This window comes from Coregonus lavaretus (assembly GCF_964263955.1).
Source record: "Coregonus lavaretus genome assembly, chromosome: 10".
In the NCBI taxonomy this organism is placed as follows: Eukaryota; Metazoa; Chordata; class Actinopteri; order Salmoniformes; family Salmonidae; genus Coregonus; species Coregonus lavaretus.
In genome coordinates, this window is record NC_139997.1 from 25,593,922 (window position 1) to 25,612,710 (window position 18,789).

At 42.1% G+C, this 18,789-nt stretch overlaps 1 protein-coding gene across 1 annotated transcript; it reads left to right on the top strand.

Moving 5' to 3' along the window:
* Positions 1-1,965: 1,965 nt before the first annotated feature.
* Positions 1,966-18,441, top strand: LOC311135606 (protein yippee-like 1). Its single transcript, XM_084169619.1, has 4 exons — positions 1,966-2,230; positions 15,505-15,548; positions 15,711-15,819; positions 16,507-18,441. Exons 1-4 carry the CDS (start codon positions 2,123-2,125, stop codon positions 16,594-16,596), a joined length of 351 nt encoding a protein of 116 aa, XP_084025745.1. The 5' UTR covers positions 1,966-2,122; the 3' UTR covers positions 16,597-18,441.
* Positions 18,442-18,789: the final 348 nt, after the last annotated feature.

An 18,789-nucleotide genomic window follows, 5' to 3' on the forward strand; every position in this document is an offset into this window, starting at 1 on the left:
CTGCAGAGGATAAGTTCATTAGAGTTACCAGCCTCAGAAATTGCAGTCCAAATAAATGCTTCACAGAGTTCAAGTAACAGACACATCTCAACATCAACTGTTCAGAAGGGACTGTGTGAATCAGGCCTTCATGGTCGAATTGCTGCAAAGAAACCACTACTAAAGGACACCAATAAGAAGAAGAGACCTGCTTGGGCCAAGAAACACGAGCAATGGACATTAGACCATTGGAAATGTGTCCTTTGGTCTGGAGTCCAAAATTGAGATTTTGGGTTCCAACCGCCGTGTCTTTGTGAGACGCGGTGTGGGTGAATGGATGATCTCCGCATGTGTATTTCCCACTGTAAAGCATGGAGGAGGAGGTGTTATGGTGTGGGGGTGCTTTGCTGGTGACACTGTCTGTGATTTATTTAGAATTCAAGGCACACTTAACCAGCATGGCTACCACAGCTTTCTACAGCGATACGCCATCCCATCTGGTTTGGGCTTAGTAGGACTATCATTTGTTTTTCAACAGGACAATGACCCAACACACCTCCAGGCCGGGTAAGGGCTATTTTACCAAGAATCCCCCGACCTCAACCCAATTGAGATGATTTGGCATGAGTCGGACCGCAGAGTGAAGGAAAAGCAGCCAACAAGTGCTCAGCATATGTGGGAACTCCTTCAAGACTGTTGGAAAAGCATTCCAGGTGTGTGCAAAGCTGTCATCAAGGCAAAGGATGGCTATTTGAAGATTCTCAAATATAAAATATACTTTGATTTGTTTACTACATGATTCCATATGTGTTATTTCATAGTTTTGATGTCTTCAGTATTATTCTACAATGTAAAAATAAAGAAAAACCCTTGAATGAGTAGCTGTGTCCAAACTTTTGACTGGTAGTGTACGTCAATGTTTACCATTTTGGTGCTGGCTCCGTAGCAGGCCACTGAGGCCAGTAGCAGTAGAATTTACTAGCTCCCTCTCTACTGCCGTACACATCCTGTCCTACACAACTTTCCTTCCCTCTTACTCTGCCTGTGTGTGTGTGCACTTTTTTTCCTACATTATCAGGACCCCAATGTCCTAACATTTCACCTTAATGTCCTGAAAAGGTAGGAAAACAATCACTTTTTCAGTTCCTGAATTTGTTAAAATGCTATTTAAACCTTAAGAGTTCGTTTTTAGGGTTTTGGGGGTTAGGGTTAGGGGCTAGGGAAAATATGATTTTTAATGGTGAAAATATATTACACTCCAAAAAGTCCTGACACAGATGTGTGTGTGGCTACATTGAGTTAGTCAGTAGTGTCTTTCTAGTGGAGCCCACACGGCTGGCAGGGTTCCAGACTGGCAGAAACAACACTTTCTCTCATAAACTTCTGATAGTCCAATTCTGGCCCACTGACCCTGTGTGTGTATGCGTTTTATTGTCTGTGTTGTTTGTGCATGTTTTAGGGTATGTGTGTGTTGCTGCCATAGAGTCTATCATAGTTGTACCATGATGTGATGGAGAGCATTGTATTGAATTGTGTCATGATTTACATAAACGCCTTTCACCATGCTTTGATGTATATGAGAGAGAGAGAGAGAACCTCATGTAAGACTTGTTGGAAATATTTAGTTAATGAACCAGCAATTTTCTCAACAGTTTTGCCTGGGGGGATTTTCCTGCTCCGTTCCTGCTCCATGGGAGTTTCACTCAAATCCCTGTGAGACGATATCTTAAAGTAGTAGGGGTTTCTAACATGTGTGTGTGTGTCTGTCGTGACTGTGTGCGCGTTGTGCTAGTAACCGAAAGGTCACTGGTTCGAATCCCAAGCCGACTAGGTGAAAAATCTGTCTGTGCCCTTGAGCAAGGCACTTAACCCATATTAATATTTGGTAGTCTCAACACACACAAACTATTTTTGCACCTTCACGATAGACATGATCTGTCATCGTGGATCCATATTAAAGTGTGTATGTGTGTGTCCCAGGTGTGTGCCTCCCGCCCCACGCCCCACCACGGCCCTCACCTGTGTGTTGCGGTGCTTCCCCTGCGAGCCGTCCTGGGCCGGAAGCCCTTTCTTGCACCGCCCCCCCACCCCGCCCAGCAACAGTAACGCCGTTGCCCCTGCAACCTCCCAGGCAACTGTCATCATGACGCGCTCCAAGACCTTCCAGGCCTACCTGCCCAACTGCCACCGCACCTACAGCTGCATCCACTGTCGAGCACACCTGGCCAACCATGACGAGCTCATCTCCAAGGTAGGCTTTTTCTGCAAGGACAAAAAAAGTTTCAATACAACTGTGAATAGGGCAGCTATGTCATGTGTATGAAGCTACATAGTCAGGCTGCTGCAGAGGAGCTGCAGGCCAGTGGTAGTTGAACTCCATATTTTCACTGCTGTAAATTCAACTGCTGGCACACTGCCTAGCATCTACTGCAGGGCCTCAGTGTGTTTGTGTGTGTGCGGTTGCGACCGAGAGTAGATTCTGCCTCAACGTGATTGCTTCCATTTGCTCCTTTGCATATGATAACATCAGACATTCATCGTGTTGCACCAGGTTGACCCGGGTTCACTTTATTCCACCAGTTGTTGTGTGTCCTATTGTGAGTATGAGGGAACAGAAAATGTGGGTCATCAACACAGTACATAGCCCTGACTTAATTAACCCACATGTTTGGATCAAGGGAATCCCTTAGGCCATTTAGCTTTGTGTGCAAATATGAGAGAAATAAAGAAGGAAAAAGAAACGAGAGAAAGAGAGAGAGAGGAATTAAAACATGAAAGAGAGGGGCAAGAGAGATCAGCATACTGTCCCCTCTTGGAACTCTCTAGACTAGAGCATCACGTGTAATATCCCCGGCTGGATGGAGAGGCCAGGCCACAAAGCTCCCTAATATATATATATACACACACACACGTACACATGGCCTCTCCCGGCTTTTCATAGACACTAGTGGGCTTTTAGTGTAAGCCAGCAGCACATCAAATCAGATTGACTGGATTCCCTCTGCAAACACACAGTTTCCATGTAAGCAGCATATTTGTGTCAGACTAAAATAAAGAGGGCAATGATAGCATATGTGTGGATGGATGATTTTGTGTATGTGTGTGTGTGAGAATCAGAGAGAAAGAGGGAGAAAGTGAGAGAAAGAAAGAAAGAAGGAAAGAATGAGAGTTAGTGTGTGTATGTAGGAGAAAAAGTGTGTTTGCGTGTGCGAGTGTGTGTGTGCGTGTGTGTGTTAAAGAGCCACTGAACACGTCGATTGGCACACATGTTTTTCTGGTGCTCATTAGAAAAACAAGATTTCAGTCTTGGAGGTGTGTTTCCTGACCGATTCCGCGTTTGGTTAATGATGTTTGTCCCCCATGAGACACTGTAGACGCGGAAGCCTATTTCACTTCCTCAAAATCCCCAGAATGAATCTAAGATAACTCAAGAAATCTGTAATTAATTTTGACGTTTTTGCCGAGGATGTTTTTGTTGCACAATTTTACGTCTAACTAAGGTGTTGGTTGTCTTATGTAAACAAAGTTGGAGCTGCTGGGCAGGTCTGTCTCACTGCTATTGGATAGAGGGCAATCACCACAGCTGTTCACCCCATGTTAGTGGGCAAATGGACATCGTCAAATAAAAACCCAACCTTCATTTTACCTGGTGTGATGCACAGATGTTCCAAACTCAGTTTTAGATGAGACTGACTTTATGACCAAAATTATCCTATTTACACTTTGTAGTCAATTTTGACACCAGAATAACTGTTTCTGACTCATATCGATGCCACATAGGCCGTTTTCACATGGATTTGTTGCTTTTTAAAGGCAGTTGCTCTTTAAAACATAGAGGCTTTGTTTGTCTGTAGTATATTAGATAGCATGGAACATAGCCACTTCACAGCGCCATTCTCTCATCCTAACCGCTATCCCAGCAGGTGTTAAAGACACCACTGGGTCTCATTCAGAGGTCAACCCACTTCCTTTGCCTGGGCTCTAGCCTCTAGCCCTGTCCTGATTGGCTAGTGTTCAGTTTCTGGTGTGGAGTACAGCCTTCCGTCCCCTTGACTCTGACTGTGATGTATGTGGCAGTTGCCCAGTGCAGACCTGTTCTGTGTACATCACCCTCATGAATGGCTCCTGGTGGCTACGAAGCTACCCACATGTCATGGTGCGACCCACACTACCCTCTGGAAAAGCAGCCAATCGTAAAGCCTCCTCCCTCAAGGCTGTTTTCGCTGTGGCCATATGGTAGGGCAGAACTCAAAAGGAGGCTTGTATTATATGTGTCTCCTGGGAGTTCCCTTGTCGTTGTAGAAAAGACACACAAAAGCTTGAGTTGATATAGGTTAAAGGTATGTACATACCATAGAAGACAATACCGTAATATAGCTGCGAGCAGCAATGAACGGGGTTCACAGGATGACAGAAAGGACACAATCAGTTCTGGAGTGAATCTGACGAATGGTTCACAAGGAGAAGATGATTGCAGATGATTTTGAGCATTAGCGTTAGAGCTCTGCTACCCGACCCGAGCCCAAGGGCCCTGACATTATACATCGGGTTAGGGCCGGGTAGGGCCTGTTTTTTTCATCAATAACTAGGGCATGGGCAGGGCTCGGGTATCACTAAATTGATCACTAACATTTTGAAGCTGAGCCATTTGCTCGTACTCTGCTGCTCAGTACAGTCATATCTGACTAAGATCATAACATGGTGTCAGAAATGTCTCAGAAAATAATAATGTTCCTTGAGTTTTGTCAGAGTTTGTAGTGACAAAGTAGCTAACAGCTAACTGCTCTCTCATGCAATTCAAACAAAAGCAATTTAGGTCAAAAGAGTCCATACTAACAAAGGAAATAGAAGGTCTAACAGAACAGATAGATAGCAATTAAAACTGTAACATAGAGGCTCAGAATAAATTAGAGGAAAAACAAAAAGAAATTGAGAAACTTATTCAAGAAAGATCAAGTATAATATATTATAAAAATGCACCAAATTATTTTTTAATCTTCATCATAGAAATGCTACCAAAAATAAAAAATAATTTACTGAAACTGGTTACAAATGACGGAGTCACCCATGATTCACCAAATGATATTTTGAAGGAGGAAGCAAAGTACTTTAAGCATACCTTTTCATTTCAGTCGCCTCCATCTCCTCTAACTGAAGCTAATTGTAGTGATTTTTTTCTATTGATAATATAAAATTAACAGCCATACAGAAAGACTCATGTGAAGGTGAAATTACAGAGGAGGAACTTCTGGATGCAATTAAAGACTCAAAGTCCGGGAAAACTCCAGGGTTGGATGGCATACCAGTCGAGGTATACCAAACCTTTTTTGATATACTCAGAGGACCGTTATTAACATGTTTTAGCCACTCCTATGTAAATGGTAGATTATCAGACACTCAAGAAGAAGGTCTGATTTTCATTATTACTGAAAAAGGATACAAGTGGGAAATATAAAGATCCAGTCAATAAAAAAAAATTGGAGGCCCCTTACACTTCAGTGTTGTGATGCAAAAATTCGAGCAAAATGTATAGCGCATAGAATTAAAAAGGTATTGTCGGATATTATTCATTCTAATCAGGTTTTTTACATGGACGATACATTGGAGATAATATAAGGCAAGTACTGGAAACAATAGAACACTATGAACAATCTGGGAAACCAGGCCTGCTATTCATAGCAGACTTTGAAAAGGCAATTGATAAAGTACGACTGGAGTTTATATATAAATGCCTGGAGCATTTACATTTTGGAGAATCTCTTATAAAATGGGTTAAAATCATGTATAGTAACCCTAGGTGTAAAATAGTAAATAATGGCTATTTCTCCGAAAGTTTTAAACTGTCAAGAGGAGTAAAACAAGGTTGTCCACTATCGGCATATCTATTTATTATGGCCATCGAAATGTTAGCTATTAAAATCCGATCCAAAAATAATATTAAGGGATTAGAAATCCAGGGCATAAAAACAAAGGTGTCATTGTAAGCTGACGATTCATGTTTTCTTTTAAATCCACAACTTGAATCCCTCCACAGCCTCATAGAGGATCTAGATACATTTTCTAACCTCTCTGGATTACAACCAAATTATGATAAATGTACTATATTATGTATTGGATCACTAAAAAATACAATTTTTACATTGCCATGTAGTTTACCAATAAAATGGTCTGATGGTGATGTGGATATACTCGGAATACATATCCCAAATGAAATAAATGATCTCACTCCCAATACATTTTAATAGAAAGTTAGCAAATATAGATAAGATCTTGCTACCATGGAAAGGTAAATACCTGTCTATTTGTGGAAAAATCACCCTGATTAACTCTTTAGTATTATCCCAGTTTACCTATTTGCTTATGGTCTTACCTACGCCTAGCGAACAGTTTTTTAAATTATATGAGAAAAAAATATTCCATTTTATTTGGAACGGCAAGCCAGTCAAAATTAAACGGGCCTATTTATATAATGAATATGAATTCGGAAGACAGAAATTATTAAATATTAAAGCATTAGACCTATCACTAAAAGCTTCAGTCATACAAAAGTTATACTTAAATCCGAACTGGTTCTCTAGCAAATTAGTAAGATTGTCTCACCCCATGTTCAAGAATGGCCTTTTCCCTTTATTTTATTTATTTATTTTATTTTATTTAACCTTTATTTAACCAGGTAAGCTAGTTGAGAACAAGTTCTCATTTACAACTGCGACCTGGCCAAGATAAAGCAAAGCAGTGCGATAAAAACAACAACAACACAGAGTTACATATGGAATAAACAAAAACGTACAGTCAATAACACAATAGAAAATAGAACATCTATATACAGTGTGTGCAAATGTAGTAAGTTATGGAGGTAAGGCAATAAATAGGCCATAGTGCAAAATAATTACAATTTAGTATTAACACTGGAGTGATAGATGTGCAGAAGATGATGTGCAAATAGAGATACTGGGGTGCAAATTAGCAAAATAAATAACAATATGGGGACGAGGTAGTTGGGTGGGCCAATTACAGATGTGCTGTGTACAGGTACAGTGATCGATAAGCTGCTCTGACAACTGATGCTTAAAGTTAATGAGGGAGATAAGTGTCTCCAGCTTTTTGTAGTTTGTTCCATTCATTTGCAGCAGAGAACTGGAAGGAATGGCTGCCAAAGGAGGTGTTGGCTTTGGGGATGACCAGTGAGATATACCTGCTGGAGCGCATACTACGTGTGGGTGTTGCTATGGTGACCAATGAGCTAAGATAAGGCGGGGATTTGCCTAGAAGTGATTTATAGATGACCTGGAACCAGTGGGTTTGGCGACAAATATTTAGTGAGGGCCAGCCAATGAGAGTGTACAGGTCACAATGGTGGGTAGTATATGGGGCTTTGGTGACAAAACGGATGGCACTGTGATCCAATTTGCTGAGTAGAGTGTTGGAAGCTATTTTGTAAATGACATCGCCGAAGTCAAGGATCGGTAGGATAGTCCGTTTTATGAGGGCATGTTTAGCAGCATGAGTGAAGGAGGCTTTGTTGCGAAACAGGAAGCCGATTCTAGATTTAACTTTGGATTGGAGATGCTTAATGTGAGTCTGGAAGGAGAGTTTACGGTCTAACCAGACACCTAGGTATTTGTAGTTGTCCACATATTCCAAGTCAGACCCGCCGAGAGTAGTGATTCTAGTCGGGCGGTTGGGTGCAAGCAGCGTTCGATTGAAGAGCATGCATTTAGTTTTACTAGCGTTTAAGAGCAGTTGGAGGCCACGGAAGGAGTGTTGTATGGCATTGAAGCTCGTTTGGAGGTTTGTTAACACAGTGTCCAATGAAGGGCCAGATGTATACAAAATGGTGTCGTCTTCGTAGACACAGAGAATAGAGTCGGCCCGAGAATTGAACCCTGTGGCACCCCCATAGAGACTGCCAGAGGTCCAGACAACAGGCCCTCCGATTTGACACATTGAACTCTATCTGAAAAGTAGTCAGTTGAGAAACCAAGGCTACTTAGTCTGCCAATAAGAATGCGGTGATTGACAGAGTCAAAAGCCTTGGCCAGGTCCATGAAGACGGCTGCACAGTACTGTCTTTTATCAATTGCGGTTATTATATCGTTTAGGACCTTGAGCGTGGCTGAGGTGCACCCATGACCAGCTCGGAAACCAGATTGCATAGTGGAGAAGGTACGGTGGGATTCGAAGTGGTTGGTGATCTGTTTGTTAACTTGGCTTTCAAATACTTTCGAAAGGCAGGGTAGGATGGATATAGGTCTGTAACAGTTTGGATCTAGAGTGTCACCCCCTTTGTAGAGGGGGATGACCGCGGCAGCTTTCCAATCTCTGGGGATCTCAGACGATACGAAAGAGAGGTTGAACAGGCTAGTAATAGGGGTTGCGACAATTTCGGCGGCTCATTTTAGAAAGAAAGGGTCCAGATTGTCTAGCACAGCTGATTTGTAGGGGTCCAGATTTTGCAGCTCTTTCAGGACATCAGCTATCTGAATTTGGGTGAAGGAGAAGCGGGAGGGGCATGGGCAAGTTGCAGCGGAGGGTGCAGAGCTGGTGGCCGGGGTAGGGGTAGCCAGGTGGAAAGCATGGCCAGCCGTAGCAAAATGCTTATTGAAATTCTCAATTATCGTAGATGTATCGGTTGTGACAGTGTTTCCTAGCCTCAGTGCAGTGGGTAGCTGGGAGGAGGTGCTTTAATTCTCCATGGACTTTACAGTGTCCCAAAACTTTTTGGAGTTAGTGCTACAGGATGCAAATTTCTGTTTGAAAAAGCTAGCCTTTGCTTTTCTAACTGATTGTGTATATTGGTTCCTGACTTCCCTGAAAAGTTGCATATCGTGGGGGCTGTTCGATGCTAATGCAGTACGCCACAGGATATTTTTGTGCTGGTCAAGGGCAGTCAAGTCTGGGGTGAACCAGGGGCTATATCTGTTCTTAGTTCTGAACTTTTTGAATGGGGCATGCTTATTTAATATGGAGACGAAAGCACTTTTGAAGAACATCCAGGCATCCTCTACTGACGAAATGAGGTCAATATCCATCCAGGATACCCGGGCCAGGTCAATTAGAAAGGCCTGCTCGCTGAAGTGTTTTAGGGAGCGTTTGACAGTGATGAGTGGTGGTCGTTTGACCGCGGACCCATTACGGACGCAGGCAATGAGGCAGTGATCGCTGAGATCCTGGTTGAAGACAGCGGAGGTGTATTTAGAGGGTAAATTAGTCAGGATGATGTCTATGAGGGTGCCCATGTTTACAGATGTAGGGTTGTACCTGGTAGGTTCCTTGATAATTTGTGTGAGATTGAGGGCATCTAGTTTAGATTGTAGGACGTCCGGGGTGTTAAGCATATCCCAGTTTAGGTCACCAAGCAGTACGAACTCTGAGGATAGATGGGTGTCCACGGCACAGCTGGGGGCTGAGGGCGGTCTGTAGCAAGCGGCAACAGTGAGAGACTTATTTCTGGAAAGGTGGATTTTTAGAAGTAGAAGCTCAAACTGTTTGGGCACAGACCTGGATAGTATGATAGAGCTCTGCAGGCTATCTCTACAGTAGATTGCAACTCCGCCCCCTTTGGCAGTTCTATCTAGACAGAAAATGTTGTAGTTCGGGATGGACATTTCTGAATTTTTGGTGGCCTTCCTAAGCCAGGATTCAGACACTGCTAGAACATCAGCGTTGGCAGAGTGTGCTAATGCAGTGAATAACTCAAACTTGGGGAGGAGGCTTCTGATGTTAACATGCAAGAAACCAAGGCTTTTACGGTCACAGAAGTCAACAAATGATAGCGCCTGGGGAGTAGCAGTGATACTGGGGGCTACAGGGCCTGGGTTAACCTCTACATCACCAGAGGAACAGAGGAGGAATATAATAAGTATACGGCTAAAGGCTTTAAGAACTGGTCTTCTAGTGCGTTGGGTACAGAGAATAAACTGAGCAGATTTCCGGGCATTGTAGAATAGATTCAGGGCATTATGTACAGACAAGGATATGGAAGGATATGAGTACAGTGGAGGTACACCTAAGCATTGGGTAACGATGAAAAAGATAGCATCACTGGAGGTACCGATTGAGCCGGTCTCCGTGTGTATGGGGGGTGGGACAAAGAAGCTATCTGAGGCAGGTTGAGCGGGACTGGGGGCTTTACAGTGAAATAGTACAATAACAACTAACCCAAACAGCAATAGGCTAGGCATATTGACATGGGAGAGAGGCCTAACGCAATCACAGGTGTTACTCGAGAGGGCTAAGACAACAACTGGTAATGGCGACGAAAGTTTGGTCGTCGCAATGGGAAGCCTGTTGAAACCACATCAGACGATTACGTTTGCAGACCAGTCGTGATGGATTGGCGGGGCTCCGTGTCGACACTAGGAGGTCCCGTCTGGTTGACAGAGAGGTGGATAGCCGGGAGATGGGCCTGGCTCGAGGCTAGCTCAAGGCTAACTGGTGCTAGCTTCGGCACAAGTGATGATTAGCCAACAACAACATCCATTCAGTTGCAGCTAGCTAGTTGTGATGATCCGGTGTTAAGGTCCAGTGATTCAGTGATTCCGGCAGAAAATCCTAAATGCTCTGGGTCGATAGCACGCTGTGCAGACTGGCCGATAATTGTCCAGGCTAGAGCTGGCTGGTAGGTAGTGCAGGCCACGGACAGTGGTGAAGACTGCTAACGGTGGCTAATAGCAATAGCTAATAGCAAGTAGCTAGTTAGCTGGCTAGCTGGCTAGTTTCAGATGTGGGTTCTTGATAAAAGGTATGAAGAAATAATAGAATCCGTTCCACATTGGGTGAGGCGGGTTGCAGGAAAGTATATTTAGTTAAGGATGGAAAGTGAGATAGAGAAATATACACGAAAAAAAACAAAAAAACGATTTACACGAGGACACAACATAATACACGACCGCACTGCAATGCCATTACAACCTCTCACTTTTAGTTATTTGAAAAGGAAATCATCTCCCAAATACCACTGTTTCTAAAACAAGCCATAGAAATGTGGTTGCAATTTCAATTTAATCCTCCAGAAACGACAGAACAAATAATGCAACAAATATTGTGGTTAAACTCAAATATACTAATTGATTAAAAAATATATATAAAAAATATAAAAAATAAAAGTATAATCTTCGTAAATTATATCATAGGTAGAACTGGTGGAGTTCTGTTGCACATGCAGCTAACAAAAACATATGAAAATGTCTGCTCTACCCAAAATTACAACCAAATAATTGCAGCATTACACAAAAATGGAAGAGGAAAGTGGAAGGGGGAAAAAGTAAGGAACTTGTCTGTCGGCCCTGCATTAAAGAACATAATTGGTTAAAGAAATTAAAAAGTATACCAGTTTCATTTAAGGACCAAAGGATTGACAGCCGTCCCATATAGATTGCAAAATAGTTGGGAAGAGATTTTTGACATACCGATTCCATGGCATAGTGTTTATGAACTGATACGCAAAACGATGCCGGATTCAAAACTTAGAATTTTTCGATTTAAATTATTATACAAAATTCTTGCTACCAATAGAATGTTATTTATATGGGGAATATAATCTTCCCAGCTCTGCAGATTTTGCTGCGAAGAGACAGAATCATTAGATCATTTGTTTTGGTACTGTCCATTTGTAACTTGTTTTTGGTCACAGGTCCAGGAATGGCTGAAGGATTGCAATATTTACCTGGAGCTAACCCTGCAGATAGCACTACTGGGTGTCATAGTCAATCGATCAATAATATAATAATACTTTTAGCAAAAATGTTTCTTTTCAATTTACAATCTGTAGAAACAATGAGAATAGAAGGGTTCAGAACTTTTGTGAAACATCACAGTACAGTTGAAAAATATATGGCAAATAGAAATCCATTATGAATGGTGTTAAGAGATAGATGGGAGGTGTTGAATGGAGCTGAAGGATGGGACTAATAACAACTAACAACAACTAATAACAACAAGAGAACTAATGTAAAGCATACTGTGTCCATAATAAGTTTATAGGTTATAGGTTGAGGGCTTTTGTGAAAGAGCACAGTTAGAAAGATATGGCATATAGAAGCAAATTGGATGGACATGAAAAGGATATGTATGTATACAGTGGGGGAAAAAAGTATTTAGTCAGCCATCAATTGTGCAAGTTCTCCCACTTAAAAAGATGAGAGAGGCCTGTAATTTTCATCATAGGTACACGTCAACTATGACAGACAAAATGAGGGAAAAAAATCCAGAAAATCACATTGTAGGATTTTTAATGAATTTATTTGCAAATTATGGTGGAAAATAAGTATTTGGTCAATAACAAAAGTTTCTCAATACTTTGTTATATACCCTTTGTTGGCAATGACACAGGTCAAACGTTTTCTGTAAGTCTTCACAAGGTTTTCACACACTGTTGCTGGTATTTTGGCCCATTCCTCCATGCAGATCTCCTCTAGAGCAGTGATGTTTTGGGGCTGTCGCTGGGCAACACGGACTTTCAACTCCCTCCAAAGATTTTCTATGGGGTTGAGATCTGGAGACTGGCTAGGCCACTCCAGGACCTTGAAATGCTTCTTACGAAGCCACTCCTTCGTTGCCCGGGCGGTGTGTTTGGGATCATTGTCATGCTAAAAGACCCAGCCACGTTTCATCTTCAATGCCCTTGCTGATGGAAGGAGGTTTTCACTCAAAATCTCACGATACATGGCCCCATTCATTCTTTCCTTTACACGGATCAGTCGTCCTGGTCCCTTTGCAGAAAAACAGCCCCAAAGCATGATGTTTCCACCCCCATGCTTCACAGTAGGTATGGTGTTCTTTGGATGCAACTCAGCATTCTTTGTCCTCCAAACACGACGAGTTGAGTTTTTACCAAAAAGTTCTATTTTGGTTTCATCTGACCATATGACATTCTCCCAATCCTCTTCTGGATCATCCAAATGCACTCTAGCAAACTTCAGACGGGCCTGGACATGTACTGGCTTAAGCAGGGGGACATGTCTGGTGTCCTTTGACAGCTCTTTGGTCTTGGCCATAGTGGAGTTTGGAGTGTGACTGTTTGAGGTTGTGGACAGGTGTCTTTTATACTGATAACAAGTTCAAACAGGTGCCATTAATACAGGTAACGAGTGGAGGACAGAGGAGCCTCTTAAAGAAGAAGTTACAGGTCTGTGAGAGCCAGAAATCTTGCTTGTTTGTAGGTGACCAAATACTTATTTTCCACCATAATTTGCAAATAAATTCATAAAAAATCCTACAATGTGATTTTCTGGAAAAAAAATGCTCAATTTGTCTGTCATAGTTGACGTGTACCTATGATGAAAATTACAGGCCTCTCTCATCTTTTTAAGTGGGAGAACTTGCACAATTGGTGGCTGACTAAATACTTTTTTCCCCCACTGTATTTATTTATATGTATGTATATGTATATATAAGTATGTGATAAGCTTCAAGTTCCTCTGCGTACACATGACTGACAATCTGAAATGGTCCACCCACACAGACAGTGTGGTGAACAGCGCCTCTTCAACCTCAGGACGCTGAAGAAATGTGGCTTGGCCCCTAAGACCCTCACAAACTTTTACAGATGCACCATTGAGCGCATCCTGTCGGGCTGTATCACCGCCTGGTATGGCAACTGCACCGTCTACAAATGCAGGGCTCTCCAGAGGGTGGTGCGGTCTGCCCAACGAATCACTGGGAGCACACTGCCTTCCGTTCAGGACATCTACAGCACCCGGTGTCACAGGAAGGCCAAGAAGATCGTCAAGGACTTCAGCCACCCTAGCCACGGCCTGTTCACCCCGCTATCATCCAGAAGGCGAGGTCATTACAAGTGCATCAAAACTGGGACCGAAAAACAGCTTCTATCTCAAGGCCATCAGACTGTTAAATAGCCATCACTAGTAGGCCTCCACCCAGTACACTGCCCTGAACTTAGTCACTGTCACTATCCGGCTACCACCCAGTTACTCATCCCTGCACCTTAGAGGCTGCTGTCCTATGTACATACTGTAGACATGGAACACTGGTCACTTTAATAATGTTTACATACTGTTTTACCCATTTCATATGTATATACTGTATTCTAGTCAAGGCCATCCTATTCAACTATTGCTGTACATATACTATTCTATCCACTTATTGTGTGTGTGTGTGTTTTTCATCTGATAGATTGTAAATTACTGTTCTATATCATTACTGTTTTATATTAGATTGTTTTGATATCCTTGGAGATTGAAAGTAGTGTTAGGTTCAAGCTCTTTGTGTATGAGAAGTGTAATTATTTAGTGAACTATAGGAATGTGTGCTCCCAATAACTCAAAGCCTCTCCTGACTGATAAGAAGTCTTATGATATGCACGGAGAAATCCTGGGTGATGGGAAAAGTACTGACGTATATCTTTGTGGAAGGGAGGGTGTGAGAGCTAAGGTTATAAGTGGACACTGCACTGTATTGAATGTACACCGTGGGCCCCGTGTAGCTCAGTTGGTAGAGCATGGCGCTTGCAACGCCAGGGTTGTGGGTTTGATTCCCACGGGGGGCCAGTATGAAAAATAAACAAATAAAAATGTATGCACTTACTAACTGTAAGTCGCTCTGGATAAGAGCGTCTGCTAAATGACAAAAATGTCAAATGTAAATGTTATTCTTCAGATATACTATTTATTCTATCCACATACTGTCCATAATGTCTATACATCCCATCACATAATATAATATATAATATATACAGTGCATTCGGAAAGTGTTCAGACCCCTTGACTTTTTCTCATAGCAAAGGGTCTGAATGCTTATGTAAATAAGATATTCTTTTTTACATTTTTAATACCTTTGCAAAAAATTCTAAAAACCTGTTTTCACTTTGTCATTTTGGGGTATTGTGTGTAGATTGAGGAAAACAATATTTTGATCCATTTTAGAATAAGGCTGTAACGTAACAAAATGTGGAAAAAGTCAAGGGGTCTGAATACTTTCCGAATGCACTGTATACTCTGAACTCCGACATTGCTCATCCTAATATTTCTATATTTCTTAATATGTGTGTAGTGTTGTGTATTGTTAGATATTACTGCACTGTTGGAGCTAGGAACACAAGCATTTTCGCTACACCCGCAATAACATCTGCTAAACATACAAAGTTTCAAGTCTCTAGGTCAAACGGGGCGGCGGATACTAGGGTTGAAGTGAGACTACTTATAACAGCGCCACATATAGGCCAATCGGCGCCATTCTTTTGACCAAGTTACTCATGGCCTCTAGTTTCTGTGTGCCAAATTTGAAAAAAAGTTACTTATCTATGCTTGAGTTATTTGACCATGTCAAGGGAAAAAAAAGATCTAAGAATAACAATAATTAACATATAAACAATATTTTTTGAATGGAATAGAGAATGGAATGCCTTTGTTTTAGGAACATGAGCTATGCCATGTGTCTGCTTTGAAGCTATGTAAGACAAATGAAAAAAACTACCGACCATTCTAAATGTCTACTCCTGTGATAGGAATGTATGACTTTTCTCATCCTGTTCTCTCTCTCTCTCTCTCTCTCTTTCTCGTCCAGTCTTTCCAAGGAAGTCAAGGCCGAGCGTACCTGTTCAACTCAGTGTAAGTACCTGAGCCTATTTTATTATTCTCTAAGTCAAACCCCCATTTGATCACTTCATCCCTCTCTCCTCTGACACCCCCTCTTTCTCTATTTCTCACTCTTTCTTTTCTTCACCTTTCTCTCCGTTTATAACATTATTCCTCTCTCTCTCCCCCGCTCAGGGTGAACGTGGGGTGTGGACCAGCAGAAGAGAGGGTATTGTTGACAGGGCTTCATGCAGTGGCTGATATCTACTGTGAAAACTGTAAAACCACACTGGGCTGGAAATACGTGAGTAACTAATTAGCATAGGAATCCCCTACAAACAGTTCTGTAGACATACAGGTGTTTAACACATCTATAGACATAAATGCTCCACATTGCTGGTCCCTGGCGCCACTTTGTGGCTAACTATGTGGGTTAAGGTGTGTGTGTATGTGTGCGTGTGCGTGCGTGCGAGGAGGTCAGCGAGAGAGACCTGGACGGTACGCGGCCTTGTAGTGTTTTATGGCGCTACCATCTGTGTGATATTATTATTAATATCCTCCACGAGGCCTGATGCTCCCTCACTGTCACACTGCCAAAGGTGGTGCTGCTGACCTAGTACACTTATCAACGGGGGGATGATAAACACACAAACACACTATCACTCACACACGCAAATACACACACACACAATAACTTTCACTTACTAACTCACGCACAAATACACACACACACACACACACACACAATCACTCACACTGAGATTACGTATAAAACAACAAGAAAGAGAGATTACCCCAGACAGAAAACATCAAAGCACTGTTTACATTCATGAAAATGCTTGTTTTATCCGTTCACTAGTGTTTGTGACTGTCTCTCTCTCTTCCCTCTTTCCCGTTCTTGGTCCCTGTCTCTATCTTTCTCTCTTTCTATCCTCTTTTCCCTCTCCATTATTCCTACCCCCACTGTATTTCTCTCTCTCTCTCTCTGCAGGAGCATGCCTTTGAGAGCAGTCAGAAGTATAAGGAGGGGAAGTTCATTATCGAGCTGGCCCACATGATCAAGGACAATGGCTGGGACTGAGTGGGCAGACCTAGAGTGTTGGAGAGGCGTGGCTTAGCAGTAGGGCATGGCTCAGTGTTGGACTCACCAATAAGGTTTACTGCTAGCTCATCCACATGACCCTATCCACCTGACACGCAGTTCATGTACCCCCACAATACATAGGTGTAAGGGTGTGTGTGTGCTTGTGTGTTTACAAGAATGATAAATAATTTCCAGTCTACAGAATATACAGATATACACACGCACACACACACGCACACACATGCACACAGTGGCACAGAGACATGTTTGTATTCATACTGCATGCTGATGCTTGTCCCAGGCCTCAGGGTGGACAGGAGCCCACAGGTTAAGGGATATAGGTCATAGGTAATGGTCTATCTGGGGGATGAATGAGATGGACAATGAACATGGTGCTGGACAGACAAGGATGGACCCCCAAGATCCACCAACCCTACAATGAGGGGAAATTACATTTTTTTACCTACAATCACCCACACTACCCTATGTGGATCCTTCCACCTTCACACACACGGAAGACACAAACCAATCAACCAACCAGAATCACCAGACTTCTTGGAGCCTGAAATCATCCAAAACTTTGAGGGATTGATACTGATTGTCAGAAATCTAAAACTGCTTGACTGTTCTTTGTTTTTTTATTTATTCGAGCATGAGTTTAAGGTATTGTTTTATTTATGAATTTATTTGGTCTTGTTTGGGGACAATCTCCCCTCCTACTCCCTTTGTTCAAAGGTAGCAGCTTTGGTAGTTCCTCTCTCACCCCTCAATTCCAATCAATGGTAGCAATCTTAAAAATGAGGTGTCACTCAAGTTGTCATCCTTTTGCCTTTCTGGGTGTGCTATTACCACCTCTGTAAATGTTTCAGTAATGGTGGAATGTACGATGAACAGTGGCGGAGTGCAAGAGGTCTTCATGTCAACTGGGTAAAGAGACAGAAAAAAAAAGTTAGGTAGCACCCTTAGCTTTTTTCAGTTTCAAAGTAATGCTCAAGGCTGACATTATAACGGTGATGCAAACTGATGATGAAATGAGGCAAGTGGAGTGCCTCGTGCCTAGACGCTGATCTAAAGTTAGTGTTGTGTTTCCCCGCAAGTGGTTAAGGTGAGGATATGGAGAGGGTAAGCTGATTCTAGATCTGTTTCTACAGCAAATTCTTCACAGACTGATGTTTGTGAACTGGCAGTTCTCTGTTTACCTGGGTCTGCCTCCTCCGCTGCCTCCTTGCTTATTTGTTTTGCTGATTTTACAAGATTAGAGAATTACCAACAGTTAAAATTGACTTTCTACAGTCTGGAACAGGATAACCAATTGATAGCCACAGAATGTGACGGACAGTGGAAGTACCCAATCAGAGGGTGTCACACGTCCCAGCACAACAACCAAAGACTCTCCCATCAACAATAAGTTGACCAAACAATGGACCTGCCTAGATTGCTTGTATCAGGAAGTTGCAGAATGAAAGATTGCGATTGGCCGAGAGCCACTGTCAAACCCTGGCCTTTCTCTGTGAGATAATGCATTGTTTGGTTGAGACAATTACAATGTTAATACCTGTATATTCACTATGAACATAAGCATTATTATTATATAACGATAGACTGTATTACACCATGTAAATAGCCATATTCAATGTTTTATTTATTTATTCATTTATTCAATTGATGATTATGTATGCTCTGCTGTCTGTCTTGGGGCGCCTTGTGGGACAGTTAGATTTCCTACTTTTTTACTATTTGAAAATGTTTTTTTGGGTGGGGGGGGGGGGGGGGTTGTGAAGGAAGGAAAGTTGATGGCAATATAAATCGGGACTCAATAAAGATTCTCATTTGATTGATCTGAAGCAGAGGCCAAAGTATGTTTTTTACTTGCCTGGTTACCAGTCTTGTTTTGTACTTGAGCCAACTTTGGCTTTTGTGATGACAAAAACAAGAAATGACCTGGCTTAAACAGAAACAGATCTGGCAACCAGGCTAATTGTATCGTACATATGTTTTGACTTTCCAGCTGTTAGGATAACACTACTATGGATTTCAGAGAAACTTGCATAACTGATACATGTTCATACATGCATTTATTATCCCATGAGGCAAAAGCATTTGTCCTAACATCTACCTGACTCTAAAGGTTGGTACATAATGTGTAAAAGTAGATGCGGCTAGACATTTTGAACATTGGATGTCTGAAGA